The 17,311-nt window shown below is 40.1% G+C and overlaps 3 protein-coding genes across 8 annotated transcripts; 2 read left to right on the top strand and 1 right to left on the bottom strand.

The window, feature by feature from the left end:
* Positions 1 to 736: 736 nt before the first annotated feature.
* On the top strand, positions 737 to 4,136 carry LOC131312525 (molybdopterin synthase catalytic subunit). 5 transcript variants are annotated; one of them, XM_058340353.1, is made up of 3 exons: positions 737 to 891; positions 1,649 to 2,367; positions 3,684 to 4,136. In XM_058340353.1, exon 2 carries the CDS (start codon positions 1,743 to 1,745, stop codon positions 2,334 to 2,336), a length of 594 nt encoding a protein of 197 aa, XP_058196336.1. In that variant the 5' UTR covers positions 737 to 891; positions 1,649 to 1,742; the 3' UTR covers positions 2,337 to 2,367; positions 3,684 to 4,136. The 5 variants fall into 5 exon arrangements, with proteins under 5 accessions (XP_058196336.1, XP_058196337.1, XP_058196339.1 ...); XM_058340354.1 differs by having other exon boundaries at positions 3,494 to 4,136; XM_058340356.1 differs by lacking the exon at positions 3,684 to 4,136 and having other exon boundaries at positions 791 to 891; positions 1,658 to 2,698.
* A 1,594-nt stretch (positions 4,137 to 5,730) lies between these two features.
* LOC131312523 (G2/mitotic-specific cyclin S13-7) lies at positions 5,731 to 8,985 on the bottom strand. Of its 2 annotated transcripts, XM_058340349.1 has the most exons (9): positions 8,597 to 8,985; positions 7,847 to 7,979; positions 7,673 to 7,730; positions 7,338 to 7,577; positions 7,106 to 7,231; positions 6,744 to 6,992; positions 6,499 to 6,660; positions 6,224 to 6,405; positions 5,731 to 6,120 (listed from the first exon to the last, which is right to left on the bottom strand). In XM_058340349.1, exons 1-9 carry the CDS (start codon positions 8,634 to 8,636, stop codon positions 5,970 to 5,972), a joined length of 1,341 nt encoding a protein of 446 aa, XP_058196332.1. In that variant the 5' UTR covers positions 8,637 to 8,985; the 3' UTR covers positions 5,731 to 5,969. The 2 variants fall into 2 exon arrangements, with proteins under 2 accessions (XP_058196332.1, XP_058196333.1); XM_058340350.1 differs by lacking the exon at positions 7,106 to 7,231 and having other exon boundaries at positions 8,597 to 8,886.
* Positions 8,986 to 14,940: 5,955 nt separating this feature from the next.
* On the top strand, positions 14,941 to 16,739 carry LOC131312522 (F-box/kelch-repeat protein At5g26960). The gene has a single exon (XM_058340348.1). The coding sequence runs from the start codon at positions 15,006 to 15,008 to the stop codon at positions 16,386 to 16,388; it is 1,383 nt and encodes a 460-aa protein (XP_058196331.1). The 5' UTR covers positions 14,941 to 15,005; the 3' UTR covers positions 16,389 to 16,739.
* Positions 16,740 to 17,311: the final 572 nt, after the last annotated feature.

The following is a 17,311-nucleotide window of genomic DNA, read 5'->3' as shown; positions in this document are numbered from 1 at the left end:
CATCACTGGGTCCTAGATCCAGGGTCACTAGGGACAGTAGTGCTGCCTAATCCACCATACTCTACCTCTTTGTCCATATTACTTTCACACAATGCATCATCATCCTCAAGCCCACAATCACTCTCATCAGATTCCTCATCATCGGAATCAGAAGACATAGGGCATGGGTCACAGTCATTTATGTCACTCTCATGAAATTCGTCATCAATTTGTACATCAACCACTTCCTTTTCCTTCCCTTACCCCTTACCATCCCCCATTATATGCCTAATCTCGAAAATGGCACAAGATTTTGGCGACCTAGAGATCGTCGTTTTCCATTGAAGGAAAATTTGTGAGAAAAATGAATTTCTTTTTTTTTTTATCAAATATCCTATCTCAGTGAAAAAAGTGTGGGAACATGACACTCATGCCCGCAATTTCCCCTCCACATAGCCCTCTAACGTTTTTCTCCTCACCCCTTCCCCTATTTCTGCCTATGCATATAGGATATTTTAAAAAGTAAACATCTTTTTTAGTGATGGGGTCCAGGGAAAGAACGGGAAAGGTGATTGGTGAGAAAAGAAAAAGAAGGGGGTTCATACCGTCTACATCCTGGTCTGCCAAATCTGTAAACGATTTGAAAGATTTAGACGGAAAAATAGTTGAGGTGTAAAATTGAAGTTTTCAACAGTTTTGGTGTCTATTAGACATTGAAATCAAAGTTTGAGGGCTATTTTGAATTTTTCCCAAAAACAAGAAGAAAAAAAAGAAGAGAAGAGCAAGCATTGCGTTGCACAACTGAGAGCAGGGTTCGGAGAGAGAAAGAGAGACCAGAGCACCCGTTAGAGGCGTTCGTAGTGGAGTTCCTCGAGGGAAATTAGACCCCTTGGGACGTCACAGGTGCCAAAGGTAGGTTTTGTCTATCTGCTGTTTCTCCAAATTTTTGCGTAATTTTTTTTTCTTGAACATAAGCGGGTGGGAAATTGGGAATAGCTATACAAATGAATGTTCATGGAGCTATATGTTCGTGGAATTGGAATTGGAATTGGAAGTAGAAGTCTTTATTCTGATTGTTGCACGAGGAAATATCTAGGTGAAAGTGTAATTCTTCTTTCTTTCATTTATACTAGTACCAAGTCTTTCTTATATGAATTGGGTATTTTCTGTATCCAGAAGTTGTTTATTTTAGAAGCTGCAATTCCTTCTGTGAATTCATTCGTAAAACCATGTATACTGCTTTAACTGAAAGATTAGTATCCCACATAAGAAAATGGATCAGAAGATAAAAAAGAAGCTATTTTGTTGGGCTGGAAGAAAAGAACTCTTCTTATGGTCCATTTCGAAAGATTTGGATTTCCAAATGAAGGGATTTGGCATTTTCTATTTTAAAAAATATAAGAGGTTAGTTAGATCAGAGGCAGCTTGAGAAATTGTAATGGTTGATGGGATAGAATTAGGAAAGCTATATTTTAATTCTCTTGGTATCCTTGTATAACTATGATCCTCAACATGAAGGATTGCAATCCACTTGTATTGGATAGTTATTCCCAATCCATCATTCTAGAGATCTCAAACTCGCTGTCAAATCTATGTTTTAGATATTTTTATTGCATAATAACGTTGCCTTAATGTGATGGTAGTCCTTCTTTGTCTGCCATGGCTGTAGAGATCACAGGTTGACCTGAAGAAGTTTTACTCACAAACGGCTTACTACAGCTTTTGGTAGGATTACGGTTCAATCATCCGTCTCAAAAATAGAGATGGCAAATGAGGAGGAGAAAAATGTGATTGAAATCTTAGAAGAGAATGTTGAGATTGACATGGGCAAGTACATCAAGTATGTGCAAGCTCCACAATGTGGTGCCATTGCAACTTTCTCTGGAACAACGCGCGACACCTTTCAAGGGAAGACGGTTTTGGAGCTCAGGTACGAAGCTTATGTTCCAATGGCCATCCGCTGCATCAAGTCAATCTGTTCTTCGGCCCGATCAGCATGGAACCTCGACTCCATCGCAGTGGCCCACCGTCTAGGCCCGGTTCCTGTTGGCGAGTCCAGTGTTTTCATTGCAGTCTCTTCTGTTCATCGGGCTGATGCGTTGGATGCTTGTAAATTTCTGATCGATGAGATCAAGGCTTCAGTTCCAATATGGAAGAAGGAGGTTTACACCAACGGAGAGGTGTGGAAAGAGAATTCAGAGTTCTTCGAGAGGAGGTTGGAGCTTGGGAATGGTGTGGAGGATCTAGCTGGTAGAGTTTGTAGTGGGAGGAAAGTTGAGGTTGATGAACCTAGGAAGAAGGGTTGCTGTGCTGGGAAGGTTAAGGTGGAAAATAATGGAGCAACAGATTCTCGTTAACGGAGAACGCCATGGAGGATGAAGGAGGCGGGTAATGGATTTTACTTTGGTGTCTCTTTCTTTCCCTACGAACTACAGTGTTTTATTTTCTTTTGATAAGTAATAAATTTATCGAAAAGACATCAAGGGGATGCCACCTATGTATATTTCAATAATGTTAAATCAATTGAGGATGGAGATTATGAGCAAGTTGCCAGAGTTGCTAAAATCAGCATTTGGCTGTGTATCAGTGTTAGAGTGGCTCATGCCAACGGTATTCATCGCTTATTTCTGAAACACAGAAGTTACTCATGCCTATTTGTATGTTCTTTGTTCATTATGGAGGACTGAAGTACAATGCAACTTCTAGATCTTGGTTCTAATTCATGTTCTTATGTGGTGTTCTGATGCATAATTGCACAGCCTAGTTAAATCTGCATGATCAATTATAAAAAACATGGTTTTTTTTTCATTTTCTATGGAACCTGTTGATTCCACCATTTGAGTCAAACCAACATCTGAGAAATTAGGAAAACCATGGTAGAGATTAACGATCTTCCGAAAATAGACAATAGTTGGACATCTGAAAATGCAGTGAAAAGTTAACTGAGTTTTCGATAACTTGAGAAATACTCCCAATCCCCCAGAATACCGTTTCAGTATCGTTGGAAACCCATGAACCCCAATTTAGCTTTAGCCATGTGTTTTTGCTGCTTGGGCAATGAATCTTTTGGAGGTACTCATTGGGATTCATGGGGCTTGAAAATTTTTGTGGTTTGGATAGTATTCAGTTAACTGACTTACATAGCTGTAGGTATTTTGTTTAATTTTGTAAAACTAGGGAGTTCTGCTTTGTTTTTTTAAGTTGTTGATAATGAACATTATTAAAGACGAAAATAACGAGCCAAATGACCTCATATGGGACCATGGTTTGGTGTAGCCATGTAGATCAGTGAATTTGGTGCGATAGGAATGATAGATTACTTATTGATAATGCAACTTCAAATGATATTTTGAATTATTATGCGGACTCGGTTAAGTTCATGTGAATCATCTCCTGCTAAAATGTGTATTTCAGTTTATCTGGACACTCTGAGTGATTAAGTGGAGCGCGTGCACACGCACGTGTGCTTCTGTATGTGCACGCATATGTGATACTGGCTTTTGAACTATGCCAGGATTCATAAACAATGATAGGACTCTTACCCACATGGGCCACATCTCTTTGCATGGAGGCAAGCAATTCAAGTACTTGAACAAGAAGTTTTGCCTTGCTACATGTCCAAGAATTGCTAGACGATGCAGTGGACTGTTGGGAGAAATGGATTGGATTTGCTCTCATATGAAAGTGTCTTCTTTTTGCTGCAGAGTATACAAGCTTTCTTTAACAACTGCCATCTACTCAACTGGGTGGGGAAGGAGAGGCACAATAGGCATTTTTGCCTGCAGCTTTTTGGGGTACCTGCCCGGAAAGTTGATGAGGTCAGGGCATGCATTTGCTCAATGCTCATGGAAGAATATCAAAGCCACAGATGAAAACAGATAGCTGGTAATGGACCAGAGGTTGAGTTCCAGGATCCTTAGGTCATAGTTGTGATTCTGCTATGTCTATTTGTTGTTTCCTATTGTCTTGTTCCTAGGAAGTCAAGTTTAGTTTTGGTCGTTTGCTTCTTGTTGCATTGTTTTTCTAGCTTGCCAGAGGGGTTAGGAGTTTTAGACTGGATGTTTGTAGGGACATTATCCCAGTTTTTGGGGGGTTTGCTTAATGAATTTCTTAATTTACCAAAAAAAAAAAAATTAGTGGAGATTTGATTTTTCAAATGATTTTGCAAGATGATTTGATTGTGTTTGTGGGACCTATTGCATTGGAGATTTGAAATAGCAGTACTTCCATTGCTAGTACTTGTAGGTGACCATGCCAATCCACAGCCTCTTTTTTTTTTTTTTTTTGAACGGCGAAAAAGAGATTTTATTAATCAATCATATGGGTTACAAAGATTAAAATGAACTAAAGCAAGAAGGCATCAGAACGAGGGAGAAACATTCCCACAAGGTTGACACCATACCCCTACGACAATCATGTGGGTCAAAAGAAACCAAATCAGACACAACCCAAATACTGCAAAAGAATTGGCAGCAATGACATTATGACACTAGAATGATACTAGGATTGACAGCTAGCATATACAGCAGAAGGACCCATAGCAGTTGCAGTACACCAAATGGAACACAAGCAAGAATGGAAATAGTAGCAGCAACAGCAGTAGTAGCAATCATGTATCAGCAGCATCAGCAATTTGCAGCAACATTTGTAATTCAGAAGCATCAAAATTAACCGTAGAAGCAGTAGTAGAACTTGTCAAAAAACCAGGATCATAACTTAGTAATAGTAGCCACAGAAACAGGTACGAATCTCCCGTAAACAGCAGCAGAACGAAGTGCAGAGAACCAAAAGAATCTCCCACTCTGACCCAATGCAGAAACCAAAGCTTCAGAGGATGTGGATCCCCCATTAACAATACTAGCGGTGGCAAGACCATTGAGGCACAGTTAACATCTTACCAGCAGCAACAGGCGCAGAGTCAATAAATAAGGCATACTCTCACACTTTTTTCTTCTTTTTTTTTGAACGGCAGAAGAAATTATTAATCTTTGAAATTGTTATGAAGACTAAAGGAACAAGGATTTGACGGCATACTCTCACATGCACACACACCTCTGTAGCTCCCCACACAACACCGGAACACACACTCACACAATCAGACCAGAAAAGTAGAGATCCCTTTGAACGCACAACACACCCACAAAACTGGAATACACACTTCTCCCCCTTCTCTGTTGTCTCCGAACCCCCTGGCATTACATGAAAGTATCTGTCAGACTGTCACTGAGACTCCCCGTTTGATGATGCAGGTGAAGGGTCCCCATCAATTTGTAAATGTAGGATGTACTAATTTTGAGAGATCATTTGCATGGAAGAAAAATGAACTAGAAAAATCCAAAACAGGTCATAGTTCTACGTAACTTATCAGGCTGCTATTTTATTGCAGCAAGTTTGTACTATTCTTGATCTGAATATACCCCTCGATCAACTTGCAGAGTCTCTCAATACCTTTTTGTGTGTTGGTAAGAATTGATCTGAACCATATTCTTCGGCATTGAATTTGAGGTGAATCTGATTCTATTTTTTCCCTCACAGCAAACTGGATAATGTCCGAGTCCAATTTTGTGACCCTCTAATTGGTTCTTTCAGGGAGATGGATCTTTAAATGTCAATTTTCTCTATGTTGTTTGTGTTTATTTTGGCAAAATATAACAAACTCAGTTTCAGTATGTATCAATAACTCTGTATCTGGTCCTATAGACTTCCATCAACCGACAACGCCACATCGTAAGTCATGAATGAGAAAGGGAATAAACAGACAACGCCGCCATATCAAATTTCATTAACATTCATAGGAATGTCATACCTAAAACAGGTCTCACAAAACATTCATAAGAGTAATAATGAATTCCTGTTCAAAAGATTAACAAAAAAAAGAAGAAGCCATGTATAGGGAGACAGAGAGAGATCATAACAGCATGTAATGATCTCAAATGCAACTAGAACTACTAAAGATGCCACCATTGAAGTACAAGGGGCCGGAGACTTGTTCAAGACAAAACAGCAGCAGCTAAAAGACTTTTAGCTGGGGGGAAAAGAGCAACAGAACCCCTGTCTGGACTTGAAAATTTCCGGTATACTGCCCTCAACTTAGTCTCTGCAGCCTCTGTCTGGAAGCCAACCAACAGCTTCACACATTCCCTGTTCACATGAAAAAACAAAAAACCACCCAATTCAACACTAGTTAGCGTCAAAACAACGCTGATTGGTGAAGATAACCAATGTATCGTGACAGTCACATTACCCCAATTGATTTTCAGAGTAGCCGGTGTGCTGCTTCAGAGTTTCGGTCCAAAAGGGGTGTTTGTTGAGGATGCATCGTGAAGCATAAACAGCCGAAGCGGCAATCATTGAAGGGCAGTACAGTATGATGGTGGAATAGTGCACCATACCAAGTTCAGCAAGAAAAAACACCATATTCTCCATCTGCATTATTAACAAACCAAAAAGGTAATAAAAGATCTACTTTTATTTGCTCCAATCTGAGTAAATCTGAACAACTACTGTTATTATATATACCTCTGGATCGAAGGGAACAGAAGCTTTGATATATCGAACTAGGAAGACATATGGCGTAGGAACTGTCAAGTACCATTCCAGCCTTCCCAATATAGCCTTCTCCATAAGAAGAATGTCCCCTCTATCATAAGCATTGTCTGATATTTTAATGAAGTCATTAACCTACAAAACAGCAGAAAAGATTATAAAACACCTAAATTCAAGTGAAACCAAATTTTTGAATAGAGGCAGTTTCAAGACACTACCTCTGGTGCCCAAATTTCTTCATACTTGCAAGCAATTAGCATTGAGCTAATGCCAACCAACTGAAGTTCCCGCCTCGGGACAGTCTTCATTGAGAGGTACCGGTCCACTATGTTAATGGTAAGGTAGAGTGACTCGGGCATCAGCTCAAACTTCCTATGAACATCTGTCAACCAGTCAATCAGAATTGATCTCATCTTTGAATTAATTTCAGGTTGCGTATCAATGTAGTCATGAACTCGGCTCTCATCCTGCAGCAGCATAAATTTGCGTTAGACAAATAGAGAGAGAGAGAGAGAGAGAGAGAGAGAGAGAGAGAGAGAGAGAGAGTGATAAGAGGCATAATAGGCTGCGTATCAATTACCTCTGCTTGCTTGTAGTACTTGTACATGTCCTCGACATACTCCACGACTGCCAATTCGTTATCCACATCTCCCAAATCAATCTCCGCTATTGGATTCTTCGGTTTTATGGTCAGTCCACAAGCAGCCTGAGGAGAATCAAAATAATTTAAAACAATGACAACGCCGGGCCACACCTAAAATCTGCCTAAAAAGTATAACCAGAGAGTATATATCAGATTAAGAAAAAATCACCTTGCTTCGTGCAGTGAGAATCGAAGTCAGGGTTTTCCTAGACGATCCTTTTCCAGATTTTCTTGCACTAACAATAGGCTTCTCCTCTTCAGATTTCAGTTCCTCATCAGGGCTTATGACAATAACCTTCTTGGGTTTTTGCTGTTGATCATGTGCTTTCTTCTGAGCAGCTGCTTTCCTTGCCACCACTTTGCTAACACCACCAGCAGCGCCGCCATTAATGACTTCTGCAAGTGGTTTCTGCAGTTTACAAGAAAAATCAATGTGAGCCTTTTTCATATCCCATATCTATGTCAGTAACCACGATCTGGGATAGAACTCAGTGGTTTTTTTACCTTGTTCTTCTTTTCTAATGCCTGTGGATTATTAGCCTGTAGTTGTGCAACAAAATTCCTGTAGTTTCGCACCGATTAATGTTCGTTAGATAAAAGATAGACACACACACACGGTCGATCGATCGAGAGAGAGAGAGAGAGAGAGAGAGAGAGAGAGAGAGAGAGAGAGAGGACCTTGTAATAGGGCGAGAGATATGGTTTTGAGGCTTTCCTTCTACAGGGTGAACAGTTGTAGCAAGGTTTCCGATATCTCGGAGTACACGCCGGGGTCTTCCTTCTGCTTGTCCATTCTTGTGCTCAAGTCCTCCTAAGGAAATTCCAAAATCAAAGCGTAAGACGTGTATAAGGTCCTAATTCAAAAGAAGAATAAACTAAAGAAGAAGATAACCCAAGCGAAACAGAACACACCCCCCCCCCCCCCCCCCAAAGAGAGAGGAAGAAAAAATATTCGAAATTTCGTTTCAAGTTGCAGAAGTAAATCATATTTCAGTTTCGCTTATCAAAAGAAAAAAAAATCGTATTTCAGTTTCAAGAAGATACAAAACAAATCACCCAATTACTGAATTAAGGTAGAACAATAATCATGAGAGAAAAAAGATGATTCAAGAAGTAGGGTTAATCCACACGTTCGATTCTTAATTATCACCCATCTGATCTAGCAAAATAGAATTTTCCAAAACTCAAGTAATCGATCGATAAACCAATTATAGTCAATCATCAGAACCCCTCTCTCTCTCTCTCTCCATGTCATTAACCAGATCAATTGCCCTATCCCACAAAAGAAAATCACCGACTGACAAAACCCAGAACAGAAAATCACAGATTGACAAAAACCCAGAAAAGAAAATCACTGATTACAAAAACCCAGAAAAGAAAATCAGGGATTGACAAAAACCCAGAAAAGAAAACCACGGATCATGGTACCTCTGGGTTGCTTTGGAACAGCAGCAGCTCTCGAAGCCATATCAGACTCTGCTTCTTCTTCTTCTTCTTCCTCCTCCTCTTCTAGGTTATGACCGAAAACCCCTCCAAGACTCGCAAACAAAGACGACAAGAACACCTGGAGACGACCGTTGAGTGTCTCTCCTTCCGTATCCTCGGTCGCCACTTCGATCGAACAACCGGGAATCTCTTGAGGAAAAAGTGCTCTGGAATTCCTCTCCTCCTTTGTTTCTATTTCATTTGTTTTTGTGCAATTGAGAATGTGACGAAGGAGCCTAGGTCCTCCTTTTAATCTTGGAAGCGACGCCTCACCACAACGGTCACATTTTTCTGTTTCGAACGGAGACCGTTTGATCTCTTGTGATCCAACGGCCTTGGTTGCGTATCTTTTTTCTAGCCGTTAGCGGTGGTACGCACGAGAGGAAATCAGGGAAAATTACCGTTGGAAATTCCTTTCGTAAAATTGGTAATTTTTCCTGCAAGGATTTTATGGGGAATTTGCAAAAGTCATATCCACCTAGTTTCATTCAACTCTCAATATAGTCCCTCAAGTATCATTGACATCAAATTTGAACTTTAATTAAGTTTTTGCAAATTGGTAATTTTTCCTGCAAGGATTTTATGGGGAATTTGCAAAAGTCATATCGACCTAGTTTCATTCAACTCTCAATATAGTCCCTCGAGTATCATTGACATCAAATTTGAACTTTAATTAAGTTTTTGCAATTAAGAGGGTGTTTCCACTAACAAAAAACGGGGCGGTTCAAGGGACACCTAAAAAAATACCTCATAGTTCATGATCAAATTTTGATGATCCGAGCCGCTCAATGTGATCAGAACGTGATTTTAAGGGTATCCTCAAGAAATCAGCAAAAAAAATTACCTGGAATGGCTTGATCCGAACAGTTTTGAATAGTTTTTTATTGAACGGTTCAAATAAAAACTGCTCAAGTCAAGCCTTTCCCGTTAATTTCTTTTGCTAATTTCCAGCGAGCACTCTTAAAATCACATTCTGCACACATTGAACAGTTCGGATCATAAAAATTTGACCGGGAACTATGAGATTGAGATTTGGGGTGCTTTTTTAAGATATTTTTTTGGATGTTCCTTGAACCGTCCCGAACAAAAAATACTTACTAAAAACTTAACGTATTTTATCATATCGTTTTCACTAACAAAAAAGTTTCAACATTTTACCATCTCGTTTTCACTAAAAGTTTCAACATTTTACCATCTCGTTTTCACTAACAAAAAAGTTGTCAACAAAAACTGTTTTTGCTATAGTAACTCTACTTACAAACTCATCAACAACTTGACATTTCTCAACAACTTATTCACTACCCGAAACACCTAACAATTTTTCAACCACAAATAAAAATCTACAAATTTTTCATTAGCGAAAACACCTCCTAAGTCCTATCAATAATACTAGTACTAGTTGATAAGCAATTAGACGGAATCCAGAGCAAATTCATTATTTCCATCCCCTGAATTAACTCCCTTCGAGTTTATTCCCCCCATTGGCCAGTCCAAGTGGGACACACACACACACATATATAGAGGAATTTTCAAGTGAGGGATCCCTCATTTTAACAAAATGAGGGACTTTCATTTTCCGATCAAATTTTGAAAATCCAAACCGTTCAATGTGTGCAGAACGTAATTTTAAGGGTTCCCGCGAGAAATCAGCAAAAAAAATGACCGGGAAGGGCGTCATCCGAGCAGTTTTTTTTGAACCGTTCAATGAAAACTGCTCGGATGAAGCCTTTCCCGGTCATTTTTTTTGCTGATTTCTCACGGGAACCCTTAAAATCACATTCTGATCACTTTGAGCGGCTCGGATCATCGAATTCAATCTGGAAGGGGAATCCCGCATTTTAATAAAATGAGGGATCCCTCACCGGAACCTAACTCTATATATATATATATTTCAAGGATTTGTTCATTATTTGAACACCAAACTCATTTAATTTCTTACACCTGGTAGTCTACTTCCCAATCCAAAGCAATTTTGTTTAAAGAAACGACAAATTTTTAGTTCAGAAAAACAATTAAAGGATTATAATTTAAATGTTATGTCGAAAAGGAAAAAATATATATGAAAAATCTGAGTGTTTGGTGTCAAAAGCAATATACCAAATTATTAAGTTAGTTGTTTGTGTTTTTATTAGAATTGAGGGCATTTACTCTATTATGATCACCCTAAAAAAAATATTCTAGAGCTGCCACTGGCCGACTGACCGAACTGACCATTTTTTTTATGAATTTGGTCGGGGCTTTTTTGCTTGTTGCTGAAATAGGTCAAAGGCCTCCTGAAATTTTTTGTCCACATAGTGGGATCATTGAGCTAGCTCACAAGGATTTACATTCTTCTGGAAATCAATTGTTTCAGTAACCTGTTCAAAGTTCAACAGAAATCAGAATGGAGTATTAAGAACAAACTGTTGATCTTGGCTAAATAAACCTTAAGAATTGAAATTGATGTTCAACTTGGAAAAATTTCCCAGCCGTACAATCTTTACCTTAAGTAGTCCAGTGGGTGCTTTGATCTCATTTGAAATAAAGAAAAAGAATGGAACGATAGGATAAGTATATGTTATTACCGTGGTGACACCATTCGTATTAGTATATCTTAACCCCAAAGGGTTGACCTGGTCGTTGTCGAGGAGTTTGTTACCTCATAAGGTCTCAGATTTGAAATCTATCACGTGCTACCAACTCTTTTAGAGGTCAATCCATACAGAGCTTTCACTAGTGGACAGTGAAATTAGTTCCTAAGATTAGTCAAGGTGCGCATAGCCACATAATTTGGTCCAGACACTTGAGCTATAAAATATGATGGTACTTGCATAGTATAGAATATGATGGTAAATGATTTTATCACTCCGTTTTTATCCTCTTGTACTCTTTTTCTTGTCAGTTATACAAGTAAAATGAGATAAATGCCTTCGTATGTGAAGAAGCGAATTCATAAGTAATGATAGTTTGGTAATTTGACCTCAGTATAAAGCTATAAACCGAGAAAAAAAAAGTGCAAAAGGGAAAAAGAGAGTACAAAAATCATTTTCCAATATGTTTAATAAAGTCTACTATTGGGCTTGTTCTTTGTTGCCTAGATGCAAAGGTATGCAATCACTCGCAAACATTTAGTTGTCACATAATTGTAACTCTAGGCTGATTTTTTTTTATTTTTTGGCTTCGCATTTCACTTTCAAGTAAGGTGTCATGACGAAAGAGATTTGAATTTGGTTATTGCAGTCGCTGAAATCAAAGTATATTCGACTACGGGTTTCGTTGGATGTCTCGATGGGGTCAAGGGAAATGAGTTTGTAAAAGAAGAAATCCCCGATGATTTTTGCATGTTAAGAAGGATGGAGATGGACTGTATAATCAGAGGTATTCTTCTTCTTATTTTTTGTTAGTAGCGTATGGTCTTTGTTTTCGTTTTTCCGGTTGTGACCTAGCCCAGATAGGTTACCACGACGAGGTAAACCTTTTTGTGATGGCAATGCAAATTCATTTCAGCCTAATAAAAAAAGAAAATGATTTTGCTAATCTTTTTTTTTATTAATGATACTTCCCTGTAAATATATTTTTTCATCAAAAATATACTTACAGAAAGAGCGACATTAACCAAAAAAAAAAGAAAAAGGCAGCAAAATCAGCGATCATAAAAAATGCGAAAAAGTCTACAAATAATCTGCCCAATTTGTCCTTATTTAATTTGTTCTCTTTTGACATGTGACTACAATTATTAGCAAAACGAGTGTGACATTTCGAATTTGTCGTTACCTGTAAATGGGTCGCATGCTCTGTCCAAGACATCACCATGATTTGGTCCAAGGATTAGTCAGCAAATTTACCTCTAACGATAAAAACGTGCATGGTAATTCAGTAATTCTCGTTTCGTATATTTTTTGTTTCACCGCTAAGGTCAATCTTATGATGAAAATTACCTTTTTACTTTTCACTAAATATTGTATTTCACATTTTTGTATTTTTTCATCACCTCCTCCAACCTCTACCCGTCAACAACTTCCGGCTGGTGGCCACCTCTGGCCAGCATACTATTAAACCGTTCGAAATTTTCAAAGACGAATGTACTTGTTTCTTATCCTTTTAAGTTTGATAAGCGTTATTTTCCACACGAAGAGTGAGAAACGAGCTTAATAAAATCAACCAATCTATTTCTCGTCTCTTTTGAAATTCCATCTGATCAGTGCAATTTTACTGCACACAAAACATGTAGAGTATAACAAGCCGAATAAAATGAACGGATCAAGGCTTCGTTTGTTTGGGCCTTAAAATGTTTTCCAGAAAAATGTTTTACCTATTTTTCGGTGTTTGGTTGTGTAAAAAATGAGAAAAATATTTTACATGTAAAACATTTTTCACCAATTGGATGAAAATGACTTACTCTCAAATTTTCCGTAAGTTATTTTTCGAAATGAACCCACTGCTTTCTACTGCAATTCTCACTACTCAATTTCATCGATCGTCGGTCCTGACTCACGTTCAATTCCAATATTCTCAGATCTCTCCACCGTATAAGTCCCCACTCCCCCTCTCCACTATTTTGTCTATTTTTTGAAAGTATTTTTCAAGTGCCAATCAAATATAAAATAAATTAAAATTTATTTTTAAAAAAAATATTTTACGTGAAATATACAGCGAAACAAACGGAGCCCAAATGCGGTTGCATTTTTTTAGGCATATGAGGACGCCTATCAAGCCCAAGCACGGCCCCCAGATCCCATCAAATCACGTGCGATTTTTTCCCCGAGAACGAGGCTGCCTTCCAATTGTACTACTCCTTCCGTCCCTTTTTTTTATCCAGTATTTTATTTTGGGCTGTCCCTTAATAAGTGTCCATTTTGTAAAGTTAGGGGGGTAAAAGTTGGTGTATTGTCTATTTTGTCCCTAAAAGTAGATTTTATTTTGAAAAGTTAGTGAGTAAAAGTGCAATGATGATGGATAAGTAGGGAAAGTGGAGGAAAAAGTTGATGTGAAAGGTATAATGATGATGTCTTTTTAATAAGTTGGAGTTACGAAGCAGGACACTTAAAAAGGAACAGATGGAGTATATCTTATTCTTACAATATAGTACTCCATGGCTATTAAATTATTGGGCCCTGTGGGGGGTAAAATGGGGCCAAACCCTATTTAAACTTGCAAGTGATCCATGGGACTTTCAAGCCGGGACGGGAATGGTATCGACTATCTTCCTATAGAGCACGTGTAGATGTGTTGATCTGGTCTTTTATCACGGCAATCGACAATATGATTTTAACCGAGTATTGAACAGTTTAAATTTATATACGTTCAGTTTCAATTTGAATTGTCCGTGCAAAGATGAACTGCCAAACCGAGCGGAGGGTGCTCGGCAATATTCCCTTTCTGAGGAGCCATTTTATCTTTCAGGAGGATGCCTTCATCTCAAACGGGTTTATTACTTGTGCAAAGAATTTGATATTATGAGTACTGTCTTTTCGTTGTTTTCTTCTTTTATTTTGTCAAATTCTTCATCAAAATTTTTAGAATATTCATTGTCTGGATGAATAAAATTAAAATTGAAAACTTATAATTAAAAGTTCCAAAAAATTTAAACTAAGAATAAAAGTTTTGACTTCGGTCTCTGTAACTATACTTTTTTAATAATATCGTCAAGATTTATGATTAATGTCAAAAAAAATTGAGCAATAAGCTAATTAAAAATACATTAAGTATCAATGGTTTCACTATCTCTAGGAACAATTTAAGTTAAGCCAGACTTTAATAACACGAGTAATGTTCAATTATCCTTTATTTTACCTTTCAAAAGCGTTTTCAGAAAACGCGCTCCGAAATTGTTAAACACACTTTTAAGTTGTCCAAACGCTTCTCTTTTTTCTTTTCATTTTTTATCAACAGATACAGGCTCATATACTCAACATCAGGCTTACTTAAAACACCGCAATAAACAAATTGGAAAATACAATTAGTACTAATAAATTAATTAGTTAAATATTTTATATGAGCCACTTATAAATAATAATAATTTTAAAAAAAAGTCGAGGAACATAACTTCAACACATAACGTCAAGCACCGTTATATCTGAAGTCATTCAATCATCGACTCGTAATCGATCACTCTGGACAGTTATCAGTTATCGCTCCTGATATAATGAAATGGGGACCAACAACATGGGTATTTGCCCCATACAAATCGTCCATATTCGGCAAAAAATTACTCATATTTCATCTCAACTGAATAGATCTGATTGCGAAGTAAAATATGAGCCATAAGCTTCCAAGAATACTCCAAACGATCCCTTTAATTAAAGGTATCAAAAGAGAGGTTAGATTAGATAAAAAGATTAGATTCTCTCTCTCCATTTCATTTCACTTGGAGATGTCAGAGAGCTGCAACTCTCGCCACTTCTCCTGGCTCACCAAATCCTGCTTCCCAAACCCCCAACACCACCACCCCCTCCACCAACCCCATCTCCCCCTCCACCGCCCCACCACCACCGCCACCACCATCTCCTCCCTCCCCGACGACCTCCTCCTAGACATCCTCTCCAGGCTCCCCCACTCCTCCCTCCCCTCCCTCCCGCTCGTCTCCCGCCGCTGGTCCCACCTCCTCCACTCCCCCTCCTTCCTCCTCCTCCGCCGCCTCCGCGGCCAGCTCCGCCGAACCCTCTTCGCCGTCTCGGTAACCGATTCCACCCTCCTTCACAACAACCACCCTTTTCTCGTCTACCGTCACAGCACCGCCGTCAAAGATTCCTCCTCGGAAACCGCTCCTTCCCTCGCCCGCGAAGACGACGCCGTTGGAATCTTCCGCGCTGCCACTCACGTGATCGGCCAAGATTCCCCCTGGAAAACCTCTCATTTCCTCGCCGATAGAGACGACGCCGTCGCGTTTCCCCCCGGGATCTTCGACGGCGGTTTTTCCCACTCCAGGGTATTGGCAATTGGAAGGAAGATTTACGTTATAGGCAGAACGGCGACGTTTGAATTGCACACGTGGACGGGAAATGTCGCCGCGAAATCGCCCATGATTTTCCCGAGGAAAAAATTCGCTGCAGCGGCGGTCGGGGGGAAGATTTACGTGGCCGGCGGCGCGGCCCGCACGTCGTCGGTGGAGGAATATGATCCGGATACCGATTCATGGCGCGTGGTATCTGACGCGCCGAGGAAGAGGTACGGGTGCGTGGGGACGTCCGTGGGCGACGTGTTCTATGTGATTGGTGGGCTGAAGATTGGCGCGTCGACGGGGGAGGATTTCTCACGCGCGGCGGCGAGTAACTACTACGCGAGCTCGATGGATTTGTACGACGCGGAGGCGCGCGGGTGGCTGAGGAGCCGGGCCGTGCCGGGCGGGGGGTGCGTGGTGGCGGCATGCGCGGTGGAGGAGGGGTTCGTCTACGTGCTGACGAGCCACGCGGTAGAGCTCTCGTTTTGGAGGTTCGATGCGCGGAGAAAGAATAATGGGGGCGGTGGTGGAGGCGCGTTTGGGGAGTGGTGTAGGATGAAAAGCCCGCCGCTACCGGTGCGAGTGAGATTGGACAGCACAATGAGGTTTAATTGTGTTGGGGTTGGGAATAAGGTGGTGGTGATACAAGTGATGGGTAGTGTGGATGATTTGTTGAGGAGGGGCGGTGGGAGGAGAGGCAGAGGGGTTAAGGATGCGGCGGTGTTGGTGTACGACGGCGGAGCCGGGCAGTGGAGTAGAGGGCCGGATTTGCCGGAAGTGATTCGACGCGCCGCCTTTGTGTGTGTGGAGTGCTAAAAGCTGGATTCTTGCGCCTATGGGGTGGTTTTAGGTTTCGTTATAGGGTAAGGAGAGAGTGGTCCAAGTAGGGAAATTATCCGGTGCTGCTGGACAATATCACGTGGTGTCTCCTGGATGCTGTATTGCACCTCTCACACTACACCATGTAGTGTGGCCCGGTCTATCCAGCAATCGATTTTGGCACAGATGGTTTGGATTTAATCCAACATCATACAGATTTGAATCGTTCATTTTTCGAATTTTATATCCGAGCAATTGATTGGATCGGCCATACTACACCGTAAGGTGTAGAGGTGACTTCCCTCACTTTTAATGTGGGGTTTATATTAGCATCATCATTTCCCTTTATATACTCTTGGAGTACCCCCTCCTACTAATCTAAGGATCTCCCCATCACATAATCACGGGACTCAGTACAAAGTACATGAATTTTACGTGAATGTATAGTGGTCGAGACTCCTAGAATACCACGTGACACTGTTTTAGGAGCACTAATCCCAAGTGGGGAAAATTATTCACGGCTACCTGACAACATCGCATGCTTCCTCGAGTCTTCAATCTCACTTATAGACATGGGGTTTTCATTGTAACCTTAGTAGCGGAATCCTTCACCACTGTGTGGTCTTCGTTTGTGCACTCAATTCTCGTGATGCACTCTCATCACTTGCTCTGCGCTTGCATAGTAGTTTAGGACGTTTTTAAAACACATTTTTACGCTCTTGCCCATGCATACGCCCGCCCCATGTGACTTAGATTGCAACTCACATTATTAAAAAAATGACACGGAAGAGGCATGAGCCAATGTTGCAGTTTTTAAACACACTGTAATTATTCCAGCGGAGATGGGCCCAATGCAGTCTTGTCTTTGCTTTGACTATTCGTAGTAGGATAGGAGTACCTTTTTCCAAAGGAGGCAAACT

This window comes from Rhododendron vialii, chromosome 13a (assembly GCF_030253575.1).
Source record: "Rhododendron vialii isolate Sample 1 chromosome 13a, ASM3025357v1".
Classification (NCBI taxonomy): Eukaryota; Viridiplantae; Streptophyta; class Magnoliopsida; order Ericales; family Ericaceae; genus Rhododendron; species Rhododendron vialii.
The sequence above is the reverse complement of the archived record's forward strand: the minus strand, read 5'-3'. Positions and strand labels throughout refer to the sequence as shown.

Excerpts from the sequence above, each read along its gene's own strand:
- LOC131312522 (XM_058340348.1), top strand. The coding sequence starts at position 15,006 with ATGTCAGAGAGCTGCAACTCTCGCCACTTCTCCTGGCTCACCAAATCC.
- LOC131312525 (XM_058340353.1), top strand. The coding sequence starts at position 1,743 with ATGGCAAATGAGGAGGAGAAAAATGTGATTGAAATCTTAGAAGAGAAT.
- LOC131312523 (XM_058340349.1), bottom strand. The coding sequence starts at position 8,636 with ATGGCTTCGAGAGCTGCTGCTGTTCCAAAGCAACCCAGAG. Across the intron at positions 7,731-7,846 it reads ATCTCTCGCCCTATTACAAG|GAATTTTGTTGCACAACTAC; the intron begins GTCCTCTCTCTC and ends GCGAAACTACAG. Across the intron at positions 7,232-7,337 it reads TTCTCACTGCACGAAGCAAG|GCTGCTTGTGGACTGACCAT; the intron begins GTGATTTTTTCT and ends GATTCTCCTCAG.